The sequence below is a fragment of the Salvelinus sp. IW2-2015 genome, linkage group LG14 (genome assembly GCF_002910315.2).
Source record: "Salvelinus sp. IW2-2015 linkage group LG14, ASM291031v2, whole genome shotgun sequence".
Taxonomy (NCBI): domain Eukaryota; kingdom Metazoa; phylum Chordata; class Actinopteri; order Salmoniformes; family Salmonidae; genus Salvelinus; species Salvelinus sp. IW2-2015.
The window spans coordinates 35,770,927-35,785,931 of NC_036854.1; the positions used below are offsets into that span (position 1 = coordinate 35,770,927).

The 15,005-nt window shown below is 40.7% G+C and overlaps 1 protein-coding gene across 4 annotated transcripts in view; it reads left to right on the forward strand.

Moving 5' to 3' along the window:
* Positions 1-11,337: 11,337 nt before the first annotated feature.
* rttn (rotatin) overlaps positions 11,338-15,005 on the forward strand; it is a 59,496-nt gene continuing 55,828 nt past the window's right edge. For all 4 annotated transcript variants that reach the window (XM_024000095.1, XM_024000098.1, XM_024000096.1 and 1 more), the window contains exons 1-4: positions 11,338-11,497; positions 11,818-12,005; positions 12,408-12,603; positions 13,225-13,311. In XM_024000095.1, the coding sequence (XP_023855863.1) occupies positions 11,467-11,497; positions 11,818-12,005; positions 12,408-12,603; positions 13,225-13,311 (502 nt within the window). In that variant the 5' untranslated portion in view covers positions 11,338-11,466. The remainder of the gene's footprint in view (positions 11,498-11,817; positions 12,006-12,407; positions 12,604-13,224; positions 13,312-15,005) is intronic.

The following is a 15,005-nucleotide window of genomic DNA, read 5'->3' on the forward strand; positions in this document are numbered from 1 at the left end:
CAAGCGTCGATTGGAGTGGTGTAAAGCTCGCTGACATTGGACTCTGGAGCAGTGGAAACATGTTCTCCTTAGTAATGAATCACACTTCCCCATCTGGCAGTCCGACGGACGAATCTGGGTTTGGGGGATGCCAGGAAAATACCTGCCTGAATGCATAGTGCCAYCTGTACAGTTTGGTGGAGGAGGAATAATGGTATGGGGCTGTTTTTCATGGTTCGGGCTAGGCCCTTAGTTTCAGTGAAGGAAAATCTTAACGCTTCAGCATACAGTGACATTCTAGACGATTCTGTGCTTCCAACTTTGTGGGAAAGGCCCTTTCCTGTTTCAGCATGACAATGACCCGCCCACAAAGCGAGGTCCATACAGAAATGGTTTGTCCAGATCAGTGTGGAAGAACTTGACTGACCTGCACAGAGCCCTGACCTCAACCCCATTGAACACCTTTGGGATGAATTGGAACGCCGACTGAGATCCAGGCCTAATCACCCAACATCAGTGCCGACCTCACTAATGCTCTTGTGGCTGAAACGAAGCAAGTCCCGCACCAATGTTCCAACATCTAGTGGAAAGCCTTCCCAGAAGAGTGGAGGCTGTTATAGCAGCAAAGTGGGGAATGCCCATGATTTTGGAATGAGACGTTCGACGAGCAGGTGTCCACATACCTTTGTTAATGTATGTACGTATGTACATGAAGGCAGGGTAGTGACTAGGCATACGGATAGATAGGGATGGCAGAGGGATGGCAGGTAGCCTAGCGGTAAAGAGCATTGGGCCAGTAACTGAAAGGTTCTGGTTTGAATCCCCAAGCTGACTAGGTGAAAAATCTGGCATTGTGCTCTTGAGCACGYCACTTAACCCTAATTGCTCCTGTAAGTCGCTCTGGATAAGAGTGTTGATTAAAAAATGTAATWAGAGTAAAATAAAGAACAGTGTTTTTATGTGTGGGGGATTTGTGTGTGTAGGGTCAGTGCAGATAGTTTGGGTACCATTCATTGGCTGTCTAGCTATTTACAGTCTATGGCCCTAATTGTAACCATAAACCTAAGCTTAAAAGGGTCCCCACAAGGATTGTAAAACCAAAATCACACACACACACASAGAGACACATACACACACACTAGAGAAAAAAAAGCATTGAAAATGTCATATAATATATTTTTTTGTTAGGGTTGACTGTTTGGTTCTATTGCCTGTTGCGTTCACCTCTACCATTCTGTTTGGTTTTTTCAGGCTCTCAGAAGGCACATCATAAGCCCATTCAAATGCCAAGCCCTAAAGGATGTTACAACTTGTCATAATAATTTCCATGCCAATATTATGATTCCATTTTCTGTTACCCGCCAAACTGACTCTATTGATTTTCCTTAAAGCAGTGTTACTTGGCAAATGATTCTAGTAAGAGCATCCTAATTTGTATTTCTGAAAAACACATAATATTGGGCTGTCCAATCTTTCCAAACTGTGTTCTGAGTTACTTTGTATCGGAGCTACCAGCTAAAACTTGAACTCTGTAATGATTCATTGGTTGCCTAATTAGTGTCAGCATTGTTTTAAAGTGGCTCTAATTGTGTTTACTGCTGCTGGCCTAATTTGGACCATACACTGTGTGTTATATTTTGTTTTTTCGGCACTGTTAAACTGTCAAGCTCATAGAAGGTATGCCATGGCAGACCTGCTTAGGGGACTGCTGTGTGCAGACAGGCCCTATGCAAACACACTAATTACTGAACCCTATTAGGGCTGATCAAGCTGCCTAAGCTTTATATGGGCAGAGAGGGAGGTGGTGTGTGTGTGTGTGTGTGTGTGTGTGTGTGTGTGTGTGTGTGTGTGAGCAAAAGCCAAGGACACTGGCAGTAGCAGACGAGAGTGCAATGTTTTTACAAGCCAAATTAGACCTGACAAACAAAGTTTTTCTCTAGTGATGGGCTATTTACTTCATGGCAGAATGAGTAAATATGTTGCTATGAGCCAAAAAGTAGAGTGTTACATTTATTCCAGAGAAATCAATCCGTTTTTTAAAATGATTTATGTTATAACTGGGTCAAAAGGTAGTCTTTTGTATCAAATTAATTCTGAAGATATCAATAAATGATGTTACCACTATCATAATTTGATGAGAAATTAAAAATCAACAGGATTATTGGCTGAATAGCACTGCAGGGTACCAGGTAAAGGGGCGTAGGGGGAATTTTCATGTCTACTACAAGCGATACAAGATCAATATTTCTGCAGGATTTGAATTTATGTATAGGCACAAGAAGTGAAAAAGAAAATGTCAAGTCGAAACATTCGACAACCAGGGAAACCTGTCTTTTAATGAGATACCTCTACACAGGGGGCAGGTTCTTGTTCCTTTTCTCCTCTTAATTCCAAATGAAAGCTGTATCAGCCATAAATTATTTGCTCAATATGTCTGTGGCATCCTTCAGCTTTACTCAGTCCTTCGACTTGACTGCTCCGCCGAGGGGGTTTGTTGGAGGTCCCAAGGTGCCCACCTTCATATCCTCGACACTTTGCAGCAGAGCAGAAGACGGGTACAGCAGGCATGTCAAGCAGTGACAGAGCCGATGGGACCACTTGGGTTTTTGTTTCAGAAATTACTGAAGAATAACACAGGGGTTCGATTGTGCACAATGCCGGTGCCTGCCCCCACTCCCTCTCTTCTCTTCTCTTCTCTGATGGATCCTGCAAAGGTCACACTATAATCGTCCCTTACAGAAACAAATTGAATTAATGAAAGCCCTCTCTCTCTCTCCCTCCTCTCTCTCGGCAGCTAGGGACATTTATGGAATGGTTAATGTTTACCTTTTTAGGCTTACTTCTTGGTCTATAGAACCATTTATGTTTTTCCAGCCGACGAGAGCAGTTCTGCTGGTTGTTTGGGATTCAGAGGGTGATCCTGGGCTAAATCAGTCCTTCAAGTCGCCCCAGCTCTCCTCTGGGATAAGTTGTAAGAGGTCTTGGAGGATTGTGCATTAATTACACTTTCAACAGCTGTATCCACACTGCATGTAATGAGTCAGCTATAGTAAGACAGGAGCTGAATGTAAATATGGCCAGTGAAGAAAAAGGGGATGAAAATATCATCCATGTTTCCTTATAAGCTTGTAACACACACTAGTCAGAGTGAGATATCTCTTGAAGCATGACTGTCACAACGTATTATTAATTGTAGACCTAACACTTGGTTTCCTATTGCCATATGTTTAATTACAATTCTGATATTCAGATTAATGTGCCGAATTAATACAGGCCCAAGCATTACACAATTTGCCCTCATACTCAAAACACCCAAAACAGAATATTTTCCCAACATTATATTGTATTGGCTTTAGGATGTGTACAGTATGTGTAGGGCTACGTATTACTGTATGTGTTTATTCTATTTGCATATCCCCAAGAGTTTGTGTACATAGCTCTATCAGCAAGACAATATTGTAACCACCAAGTCAACATGAGTTGACAACAGCTGGAGGCAAAAACTTGTGCAAAGCAACACATCACAGCTTTTGGTTTCTCATTGGTTCTTGGAATGAAGCCATAAGTTTCCTGACGGGTAAAACTGAACGTTTTTTAAATGTTCGGAGAACAAACATTTTTAGGTTGCAGGGAGGTTATGAGAATGTTTTACTGTAGCTCCCAGAATGTTTTCCTTGAAGGTAATTAAATAACATTCTGAGAACATTCTCTAAATGTTGTGAAAATACTCACTAAGTTAATGGGTTATATTTAGGGTAATGTTGTACAGCTTTGTCATTCTATTTTGTACATTAAAATCATCATATTTTATAATTGTATATATTTTACATGTTCTGAAAATTCCATGAAATCATTGAATATTTCCCAAATTCCAGTAGTTTACTGGTAAACTTCTGAAAGTTACCTGTAACATACCCTTCCTTTGCAACCCTATATACTACACTTTGATGAGCCGACACATCAAAAGCATGTCCGCTCAGTGCTACATGTGAACACAAAACAAACATGTCCACCTTTTCATCACATAGACTTCACGCCTGTCATGTTTATGGTTAAGGCTTAACCTGATGCCTACACCAGATGGGAACGGGAGTCTACCATCAAAGGGTTACCCACCTGTCTTTGTAATTTGGCCTGTATCTATATAGTGTCACATATCCATAGCCTGAGGTTATTGAGCTTCAGTCAGTCAGTCATGACCGATAACCAATCTCTGTAGTGGGCTACTTTGCCAACTGCTGGAGGGTGTTCTAGAGCTGCTGCAGTATCTCTTGTTGTTGGAATCTGGAGAGTCTGTAAATAGATAACGTATGTAGCCTATACATTAGAGGCAACCATATGGTCATGGTTTCATAGAGCTTGGTGAGATTGTGGTTGTCCTTCCAACAACATTCTGGAACTCGTGCAGGGGGACTCGTGCAGGACAGTTGCTTGGCTTCGAAACATTCTCAGCACATTTAAGGAACTTGTAAAAAAACATTTATTTTCTTGGTATTTCATTACTTTAACTGAATTCTTCTTAAAAATTCAAACATGGTTACATTTCATTAATTTGGTACAGTTCTAGGAAGGTTCTCCAAGTGGTTTGGCATTGGGAATGTTCTCAAAAAGTTCAGAAAACTTTCCATAAAAAACAAGAAACCTTTAGTAACGTTCAGAGAACGTTCTAAGGAGGTTATTTAGAAAAATATACATTCCATTCTCAGCATCAACAAAACACTATCTTCTGTCTTGTTAAGTGTGTTCTGGGGTGTTGGCAGTGCCCACTAATTGGCCACACCTGATCTTAATGAGTGCTTGTTACTTTTGAAATGGGCTCTATTTGAATAGACTAAAATGAACAGCTTTGTATGAGTTAAAAAAAAACATGGCATGCTAGCTTCATCCTGGATGGCACAGTGGACTAATTCCATGGATAAAGAACAGAAGATCATAGGTTTGAATGTCAATGACGCCTTGTCACAATAAAAAAGAAATGTGTTTCCTTATTTATTATTATTTACCTTTATTTAACTAGGCAAGTCAGTTAAGAACAAATTCTTATTTTCAATGACGGCCTAGGAACAGTGGGTTAACTGCCTTGTTCAGGGGCAGAATGACAGATTTGTACCTTGCAACCTTTCGGTTACTAATCCAACGCTCTAACCACTAGGCTACGCTGCCGCTCCTTGATTAATGCCTAAGCAAATTAATTTCCATGTGTCTTATCTGTGCTTGGAATTCAAAACAGTTAACCCAAACTAAGCTAGCAGTGTTATTAAAAGTCTTATTGAAACATGTTCTCAGAACATTATTTAATTACCTTCAAATAACCTATAATTTCCATTCTCAGAATCTTAATAAAACCTCCCAGGAAAACCTTTAGGTTCTCAGAACCTCCCTGCAACCTAACGTTGAAAAACCTTTCCATTTTAGCGGCCAGGAAACGTATGGCTTTGTTACCAGAACCAATGGGAAACCAAAAATGTACGTTCCCACAACTTCCAAGAAACGAAATGTGCTAGCTGGGTTTGTTCCCATAACAAATGTGAAACCAAAAACATATGTTCCCAAAACTTCCAAGGAACCAAACGTGATAGCTGGGTTTGTTCACATAAAAAATGTGAAACCAAAAACATATGTTCCCAAAACTTCCAAGGAACCAAATGTGTTAGCTGGGCAGATTCAAATTACACATTTACTCTGAGGGATGCCCTGATATGGACCAATGCTGATACCAACCATGCCACAGTAATTGTACGGTAGCTTAAATGCGAAGGAAATCTACCTGAAATGGGTAATGTAAAAAGTACAGTAAAAAGCCAGACCGACAACCATTGGAAAACTGAACACACAAATCACTGCACATGTCTCAATCTGTTAAGAGCCAAATGCGACTGATTGTACATCAGGCTGTGGGGGAATGAGTCAGCAGACTTTAACATTAAGGACCAAAAGGGGGGTGATCACAACCACGAGACACAGTGCGAGACAGGGCAGATGACTCACACAACGGCACTGTTCTCATTTATTTGAAGTGACGTTTTGCTCCCTGCACTACTAATGTGAATGACTGATCTAAGAGACACAGACAGGCTGCAAAACAGGGGAAGGTGCGCAAGGTGAAACATTGAAACACCAGCCTCAGTCATCACAGACAACACACAGTCTGGCTATTTTACATCCAGATAAAGAGAACCCCCCTCTCTTCTGGGTGAAGAAACCCCCTCAAAATACTTTCACCATCATGTCCTTTGAAATATCTTAGAGCTGAGGTATTGAACGTCAGTTAAGTGTAAACATATTGTGTGTTTGAAGCTCCTGCAGCATCTACTCTCAACTGTCTTTATGCTGATGGATTGGATGTTTTCTTTCAACAGTTGGACTGACATGGACTGAAGAGACTGTTGAGTGTCTAGGTTTCAAGGATCCCCAGTAGAATGTGGATTGATAGAACAGGTTTTCACCACAACAACAACTACTATAGAGAGAAGGCTTGGGAAACAAAATTGGAGACACTTCAGCCAAGTCAAAAAGAGAAAGTAGGTCCTAGATCTTCTGTTCTGTGTAAGAAGATCACATAAACATTCAAATGCACTTTCAAAAGCACTCAGAACTCTGTAGGTTTCTCAAGTACTGTGTGATTATATTATTATCACGTCAAATTATCATTATGCTAAGTTTTTAATTATCACCCTCCTGATTGATCAAATATCCGCATCATCTCTCAAGTGTGAGATCTCGAGCAATTGGATTTATACAGACAGCACAGCTAAGAAATTAGGCCTACATTTGTTTGGAGAGGCTGCGCACATCTACTTTGATTCTTTGGCAAACTGATGATGTTGGATATGAGATGAATTGAATGACAAGATCATTTGGGGGGTCTTAAAACTTCACTCTATGTGGCATAAATGAAAAATGGTTTCTCTGATTTTGAAATGCTTCTTTAAATATTGACCATCCTTGGTTAGAGGACTATCTTTACATTTCAAGACTGTGTTTACATTTCTAATGCACATGAGAGTAAATGTATGACCCTAATTTTTTTAATTTAACCTTTAACCCTCATTAAGATGTCAAAGGAGTATTGATGGAATGGACATTTACATTTTTATCTGGCAAAAGACCAGTGTAGAAATACTGCTCATTAACCATTTTACCAGAAAGGATGAGATGTGGACATATTCATTTTTTTAAAGTTATGAAAGAATAACAATTCCTAACCCCAATGATGATAGGCTTACATGTATGATAGAACTACACCGCCATATGAAGAAAAGGACCTAGGCTATAGGTCTATAATTGAACAGACCTGCAATGCCAGCATTAAATTGAAGTGTGAATACATAACTTAGAATGACAGTTTTGTTATTTGAATTAATCAATACACCATTTCCTTTGGGATTCCCAAAATATCAGATTTTGCTGTGTATGCAAACACATCAGCTTGGTCATGGAAAATGTGCACACAAACACACACTGACAAGCTATAAGAACCCCTCAATCATTCCAGACTGGAGATGTATAATTGACACAGGGGTGGACTTAGTGATTTGGAGGGCCCAGGCAGAGGCCAGCATGAGCCTCCCCCCTCCACATTTTTTAATGGGATTTATATGAAAAGACATGCAATTTAACAGAACAAATGTGCCATTTATGTGCCATGAACACAACCATTCATGATGTTTATCTGATTGTCAATCACGTTAATTCAAAAATAATTAAAGCACCGCCAACTTTCCTTCAATTCGCAAGCCCCTCCAGAGATTGAAAAGGTTAGGCATTGGCCCTCAAATCCTCAAAAAGTTATAGAGCTGCACCACAGAGCATCTTGACTGGTTGCATCACTGCTTGGTATGGCAACAGCACCGCCCTCGACCGCTACAGAGGGTGGTGCGGACAGCCCAGTACATCACTGGGGTCGAGCTCCCTGCCCTTCAGGACCTCTATATCAGGCGGTGTGAAAGGAAGGCCTGGAAAATCTTTAAAGACTCCAGCCACCCAAGCCATACACTGTTCTCTCTGCTTCAGCACGGCAGGCGGTACCAGTGCATCAAGTCTGACACCAACAGGCTCCTGAACAGCTTCTATCCCCAAGCCATATCACTGCTAAATATACTGAACAAAAATATAAACGTAACATGGAACAATTTCAAAGATTTTACTGAGTCACAGCTCATATAAGGAAATCAGTCAATTGAAATAAATTCATTAGGCCCTAATATATGTATTTTACATGGCTGGGAATACAGATATGCATCTGTTGGTCACAGATACTTTAAAAAAGGTAGGGGCGTGGATAATAAAATTAATGGAATAAAATAAAATGGATCAGTCTATATTTGGTGTGACTACCAAATACTGTGCGCAACACATCTCCGTCGCATAAAGTTGATCGGGCTGTTGATTGTGGCCTGTCTTACTCCCCTTCAATGGCTGTGCAAAGTTGCTGGATATTGGCGGGAACTGGAACATGCTGTCGTACAGGTGTATCCAGAGCATCCCAAACATGCTCAATGGGTGACAGTTCTGATGAGTATGCAGGCCATGGAAGAACTAGGACATTTTCAGCTTTCAGGAATTGTGTACAGATCATTGCGACATGGGGCTGTGCATTATCATGCTGAAACATGAGGTGATGGCGGCGGATGAATGGCACGACAATGGGCCTCAGGATCTCGTTGTGGTATCTTAGTGCATTCCAATTGCCATCGATAAAATGCAATTATGTTTGTTGTTCGTAGCTTATGCCTGCCCATACCCTAACCCCACCCCCACCAACGCTGATCAGCAAATCACTCGCCTACATGACGCTATACATGTGGTCTGCGTTGTGAGGCTGGTTGGACTTACTGCCAAATTCTCAAAAACGACGTTGGAGGCGACTTATGGTTGAGAAATTAACATTAAATTCTCTGGCAACAGCTCTGGCAGTCATCATGCCAATTGCACACACCCTCAAAAGTTGTGGCATTGTGTTGTGTGACAAAACAGCACATTTTAATGGCCTTTTATTGTCTCCAGCACAAGGTGCACCTGTGTAATGAACAGGCTGTTAAATCAGCTTCTTTAAATGCTACACCTGTGAGGTGGATGGATTATCTTGGCAAAGGAGAAATGCTCACTAAAGGGATGTAAACACATTTTGAGAGAAATAAGGTTTTTGTGCATAAGGAGAATTTCTGGGAACTTTTATTTCAGCTAATGAAACATGGGACCAACACTTTATATGCCACGCTTATATTTTTGTTCAGTGTAGTTAACAGAATGGCTATACAGACAGTCTCTATGCACACTCACACACAATGACACTCCAACAGATATTTATACTGACTCTACACACACTGACAATCATCATTACCCTGCTGCTACTCTATTTTTCATATACCCTGATGACTAGTCACCTTACCCCAATACACAGATACCTCTATCACTCCAGTATCCCTGCACATTTTAAATATGGTATTGGAACTGACCCTGTAGATAGCTTCTTATTTTCTCGTGTTCTTATTTCTTGTTTATATTTAATGTGCTTTTGTTCCACCTTATGTTTTTTTGTGCTACATTGATATTGATCACTTCATTGTTGGGTTTGGAGCTTGCAAGAAAGGCATTTCACTGTACTTGACATTAAAACTTTAAACTTGAAGGGGCTGAAACTATCTCACCAGAGAAAGCATCCGAGCGAGCAAAACAGCGACTATATGTAGCCCATGCATCTGATGCTGTCAGGCCAAAAACAGTAGGACATGTTATCATCTTTTTGGCCAGACAGCATCTGATACATGGGCTACACGTACATGTCCTTTGCCTATTATCAGCAGCACCTGTCTTTTTACTAAAGACATGCGTATTGTATCCCCTTAGAGTGTAAGGGCCTGGGGCTGGGTTTGTACTAAGCTAACATCTGGAATTATTTTCAGATCCTTTAGCCATTTTATTTAGGACCCCTGTAGGTATAACAATTATTGGATGAAACAATAAATGTACTGCTTTTGGCCCATAGAAACACAATGAATAACAGATTCATAAATGGAAAAACAGATAGTCCTATTTTTCCCCCTAAAATAAGTATGTTTTGAAGTGTCTGTCCTATATCTGAGGGATATAAGAAAGCTCGGGAAAATAAATATATATTTTTACCATGGAATATACCTTTTACATCCATTCATTTTTCTGCCCGGTACCGGGTTACCTTCAGAAGAGTCCCGTGACACTTGTGTTCGTGAGAGTCTCATCTTTCCATAGAGGAGTCATATTAGCGTGGTAGCCCAAACTACTCGGGCGTTACAGACTTTTTGTAAAATACCAATTTTCTGGAATTCTCCTGGTCTAACAAACACAGCTGTAGCTCGGCCACCCACGGTAGGCCGACATTGCCGGATGCGATGGATTTAAATGCCAATGCAAAAAAAATGATATCTCAAGCACAGATTTGGATGTTTGAATTTTTTTATTTATTATGTATTCATTATGCCTCAAGCGGAGCATGGGGGGGGCCTCAAGCAGAGAAATTATTATTATTATTTTTGTTTAATTAAGCCCAGCTCATGAGGCTCCTTGATGATGTGAGGCCAGAGGCAATTGCCTCTCTGCCTAATGGTAAGGCCACCATTGAATTGACCTTGACTTGAGAAGCACAGGAGAGCTGTTCAAACTTACCTTTCTTGATAGCTGGTTGGATTTCAAAGATTTGAAGAAGGCATTCAGCTGGTTTGCCCCTTAGGGGCACCTTAAGCAACTTGGATGACAGTGGAAGTTAACTTGATAAAACTGCTTCTTTATTGTTAAAAGTAAAACCAACGCGTTTCGTTCCTTGGCCTTCATCAGATTTGAAATTATAGATGGAAAAATGTTAGAGGTTTATTATACATTTCAGATTGGCCCTCTATTAACTCAGCAGGGACCAGTCACGGGAATATAAAACAGCATGATGTGATTGGTTAAATAAGTAGCAGATTATGAGGAAGGGCAGAAATTACCACCTACAAAGGGCAGAAACATGTTGGTTACACTATCCTCCAAGAGTTGCTGAATGACATTCACCTTTACTTCGGTTTGCTCCTCAATTCTTGCACCTGTCCTTGGTTAGAGAGCGAAGTAGCAGCATCAGTTCTCTTCCCTTTGCATGGATTTCAATTTTAAGTGAAGTTGATAACTAAAAAGAGCACATGGTTATCAAATTTTTCAAAACGTCTAAATTAAAACTCAAAATGCAAATAACGCGATTGAACTATATATAAATGCTCACTCATGTAGGAAGAACAAAAAAACGTATGTTGCTAAATACAAATTTCATACAAGTTGGTTCATTGAATGCACCCCATGTTTCCATACCAGGAAGTGTGTGACGTTGGCGCGCTCGTTGAAAGCAAACCCCGGGCAGACGTACAACGATGTTAACGTTAGTAGACAGACATTTAACGACTGAAAATAAATATATAGCTGCCCTTTGTTGTCACGTTTTATTTTTGTTGCAAAACACACGGGTTGCAGCCATCGGTCATGGAGTTATCTCCGCTTATAAAGAAGATTGGTAAGCCAAATCACGTTACTGTACCCAACTAACTACAAAAGTTGCTCGGTTGTGTCGCTGTTATTTTTGTTGTTAGCTAACGTTAGCTAATATGCCTTGATGCCATTCTTCTGGATAGTGCTAACAACTCTTACAACAGTCAGTAGTTGTTGCTACTAATGCACATTCATCCAATATCTAGCTAACTACGTTTTATTTTATATTGAGGGGAAATACCTAGCTAGATAACGTTAGCTAACCACTAGTTAGCTTAGTTAGCTGACTAACGGTAAACTCAACTCCACGATTTACCTACTTCACGGTGGTCTTGTTTTCAACAGGTCACTCCTTGGCAGAGATCAGAGTCCGAGCATTGAAGAGCATCATTTGTAAGCTAGACCACTCTCTCCTCTCTGTCTCTGACCTGGTCCAGGAGAAGATGCTGTTTGTTTACCTGCTGGAGTGGTTTAACTTCCCCGAGGTGCCAATGCAAGAGGAGGTCCTGCAGCTGATCAGTACTCTGTCCAAGGTACCAAAACTGGTCCTCATGACCACAACCTAGTCTGATAACTAGCTAAACTAGAGTACATACTGATGCTATTATGATTGATTAGCCTTTGACAAGCAACCTGTTGCATTCTTGAATCTTACAAAAATGATTAGAACATATTGTAACGACCCAGGGTTTATGAGCGCGGAAATCGACTCTGCCGCTGGAGCATTGCTTTTGCGGCACAGTCGATAGCGCGCAGGACTTCGGGCTAGAAGGTCGAGGGTTCGAGACCTGCTCCCTGCTGTTTCATTACAATATATAGGGAGAGTAATGTCATGTTGAATCAATTTAACATGTTTTTAAAGTATACCTGTGGACTGCATGTCTGTATAAACTGCTCTTTAGGAACACATGTATTATGTATTTTTGTCTTCATAGCACCCTACTGCAGCCCAGATGCTGAGAGATGTCGGGGCAGTGGAGTTCCTCACCCAACTCTCCCCCAACGTAGAGCCACGGTTACGGGCCATCATCGACGGCATCTTCGACCTGCTGTTTCAGCTTCCAGAGCTACTTCCTGCTTGTCCAACCATCTATTCTAATATACACCAGTTACAGAACACCACTACTGCAGGTATGTATCAAAGAGATGGAATTATAGAATTAGAATGAATGGAATGGTTGTCCCCATTCAAGTCAATGATGGCATAATGGGTGGACTGGCAGCCATTATGAGTGTACAACACAATTCTAATATCCCATAACTTTGCAAATATGGGACCAGCGTTGCTAGTTAGCAAGGACGCTAGTGGTTATCAATGGCACTGGTCCCATGCATTTGTTTAGTTTCTAAATCAGCCACATGGAATCATTACATTGTCTTAACCTGTGTTTTTTTCATCCTAGACCCATGCCTGGACGTAACAGCAGGAAGTGTACCCTTCAATCTGTGCTGTGAATTGTTAGAGTCAACTCAACTGACATCCCAAAAAATACATTCCATTGCATGAGGCACATCAGTTAGCATAATTTGAATGAACATTCTACATTACCATGGCAATCCCGCATCAGTTAATAGAACATTCCAAATTACCATGGAAATTATCGTATTGCGAGTGCACCCTTGAGTTTACCAGTCAAATTGCTAGGGTTAGAGCTTCCAAGCCCGTTCTATTCATTCTATTTCTATGGATAGAATATTATATGCAGTGTTTTTAAGTAATGGTTTTATGCTGATATTATGCTGCTGTTGTAGTTCCCCTAGAAGAGGACTCTCCAGCGGTGGGCTATTTCCAGACAAAGAGGCCGAGTCACATTGATGTTCCACCACAGAGGATAGCAGGTATTTTATCTCATCCATATACAGTTATGCAAACTTGTCGCTTTTTGGGGATATTCGCCATTTTAATCTCAAAATAGGCCATCCATGTGAATCGTGTAGATCTGAATAAAAACATTTTTTTTTGGTGAGTCTGATTCTCATATGGAAATCATTGACTGTGCACAGAATGCATCAGTACGGGTCCTACAAAAATAATATCAAACAAAGAGTTTTGAGCGTGATGTCAGATAGGTCATATCAGAGTAAGTGTTTCGTAGGCAGGCTCTGTCATCTCTCTACGCCACAAGCTAGGGGGCTGTGCACACTGTGATACGTTTTTTACAAGCGCACAGGCATATAAATTGGTCGGATTTACCAGAACGTCTACTAAAGTTTGACTTTGCCCTCGTGTTTCTTAGCTATTTACATTGTTTTGTTCACACGCTAGTTTTTCTTTCAATGTTAGTTTGCCCTTTATGCAACTGCTGTCCATGAGACATCTGAGATTCTCCACTGTTACCATAGCAACCTCACACCCTTAAATGGGCAGCTGAACATTTGTCTCACCTAAGTGACTCATATTTCAGGGTACATTGCACTCCAAAAACCTTTTATTCATGAACTCCTTGCAAAAAAATGTCAGCGTAAAGCCCTGTATTGTACAGTGTTTATGTACATGAGTTATTGTATTTTAATACTTTTAACACTGAAAGCACCTAGCAATGTAATAGAAATGTGAGACAGGATTTGTGTTTTTGCTTTGATTTTTGCACCTCTATAAAGAAAAACTTGTCYGGTGCTTTCAGTGTTTGCAGGTGCATTGCAGACTGATGTATTCCTGTCTGGGGAGGCTGAGATTATTATTACGTGTCATGAAAAAACTTAAAGCTAGACCAAAGAACCCAACTCCAACCTACCCCAGGACACTATTTTCAAATGTGTATTATGTATTTTTTTATTCTCTGAAAATAATCAAATGTTTTAGCATTTCACATGGGTTTTTCTTGTGTTTCCGTGAAAAAAACAAAAACATTTTGGCCCCTAACTAGTTTGCAACCCTGCATATAAGTAATATGCTTGCATTTTTCATCTGATTGGTAATAGCCTACATTTCTTTCCATCAATTATGTTATTTGGTTAATGGGATTCGTTCCAAATTTATATTACATTGCTATTCGTTCCAAGATGGCGTAGCAGTCGGACGTCTGTTTTGTCCCGTCCGATGCATATATTATTTTCTTTGTATATATTTCTATATTTTTTATCTCAATTTCCATCTACGGACTGAACATACTCTCCTGCAACCCGCCTCACCCAATGTGGTACGGATCTGCTATTTTTTTTACACTTTAGAACCGGAACCCCCATCAGCAGCTAGTAGTCAGTTAGCCACTGCTAGCAGTCATCATTGTTAACTCGGACATCAGCCAGCCTCAGCCCGGTCAATTCCTGCCAGTCTGCACAGCGCGATATCATCCCAGAGCATATCGGACTGCTTTTTCTCTACCACATTTCCGGATTTCCTACCGCAAGCTCTGAACCTTTACACCAGATCATCGCAGCTAGCTATCCGAGTGCCTACTGGCTAACGTCTCTGTCCTGAAGCAAGCACCAGTTAGCCTGAAGCTAGCCTGGAGATGGGCCCATCTCCCGGCTAGCAAAAGAGGTCCATCAGCCAATTCTTGGGCTACAATACCTATTTTGCCAATTGGCCT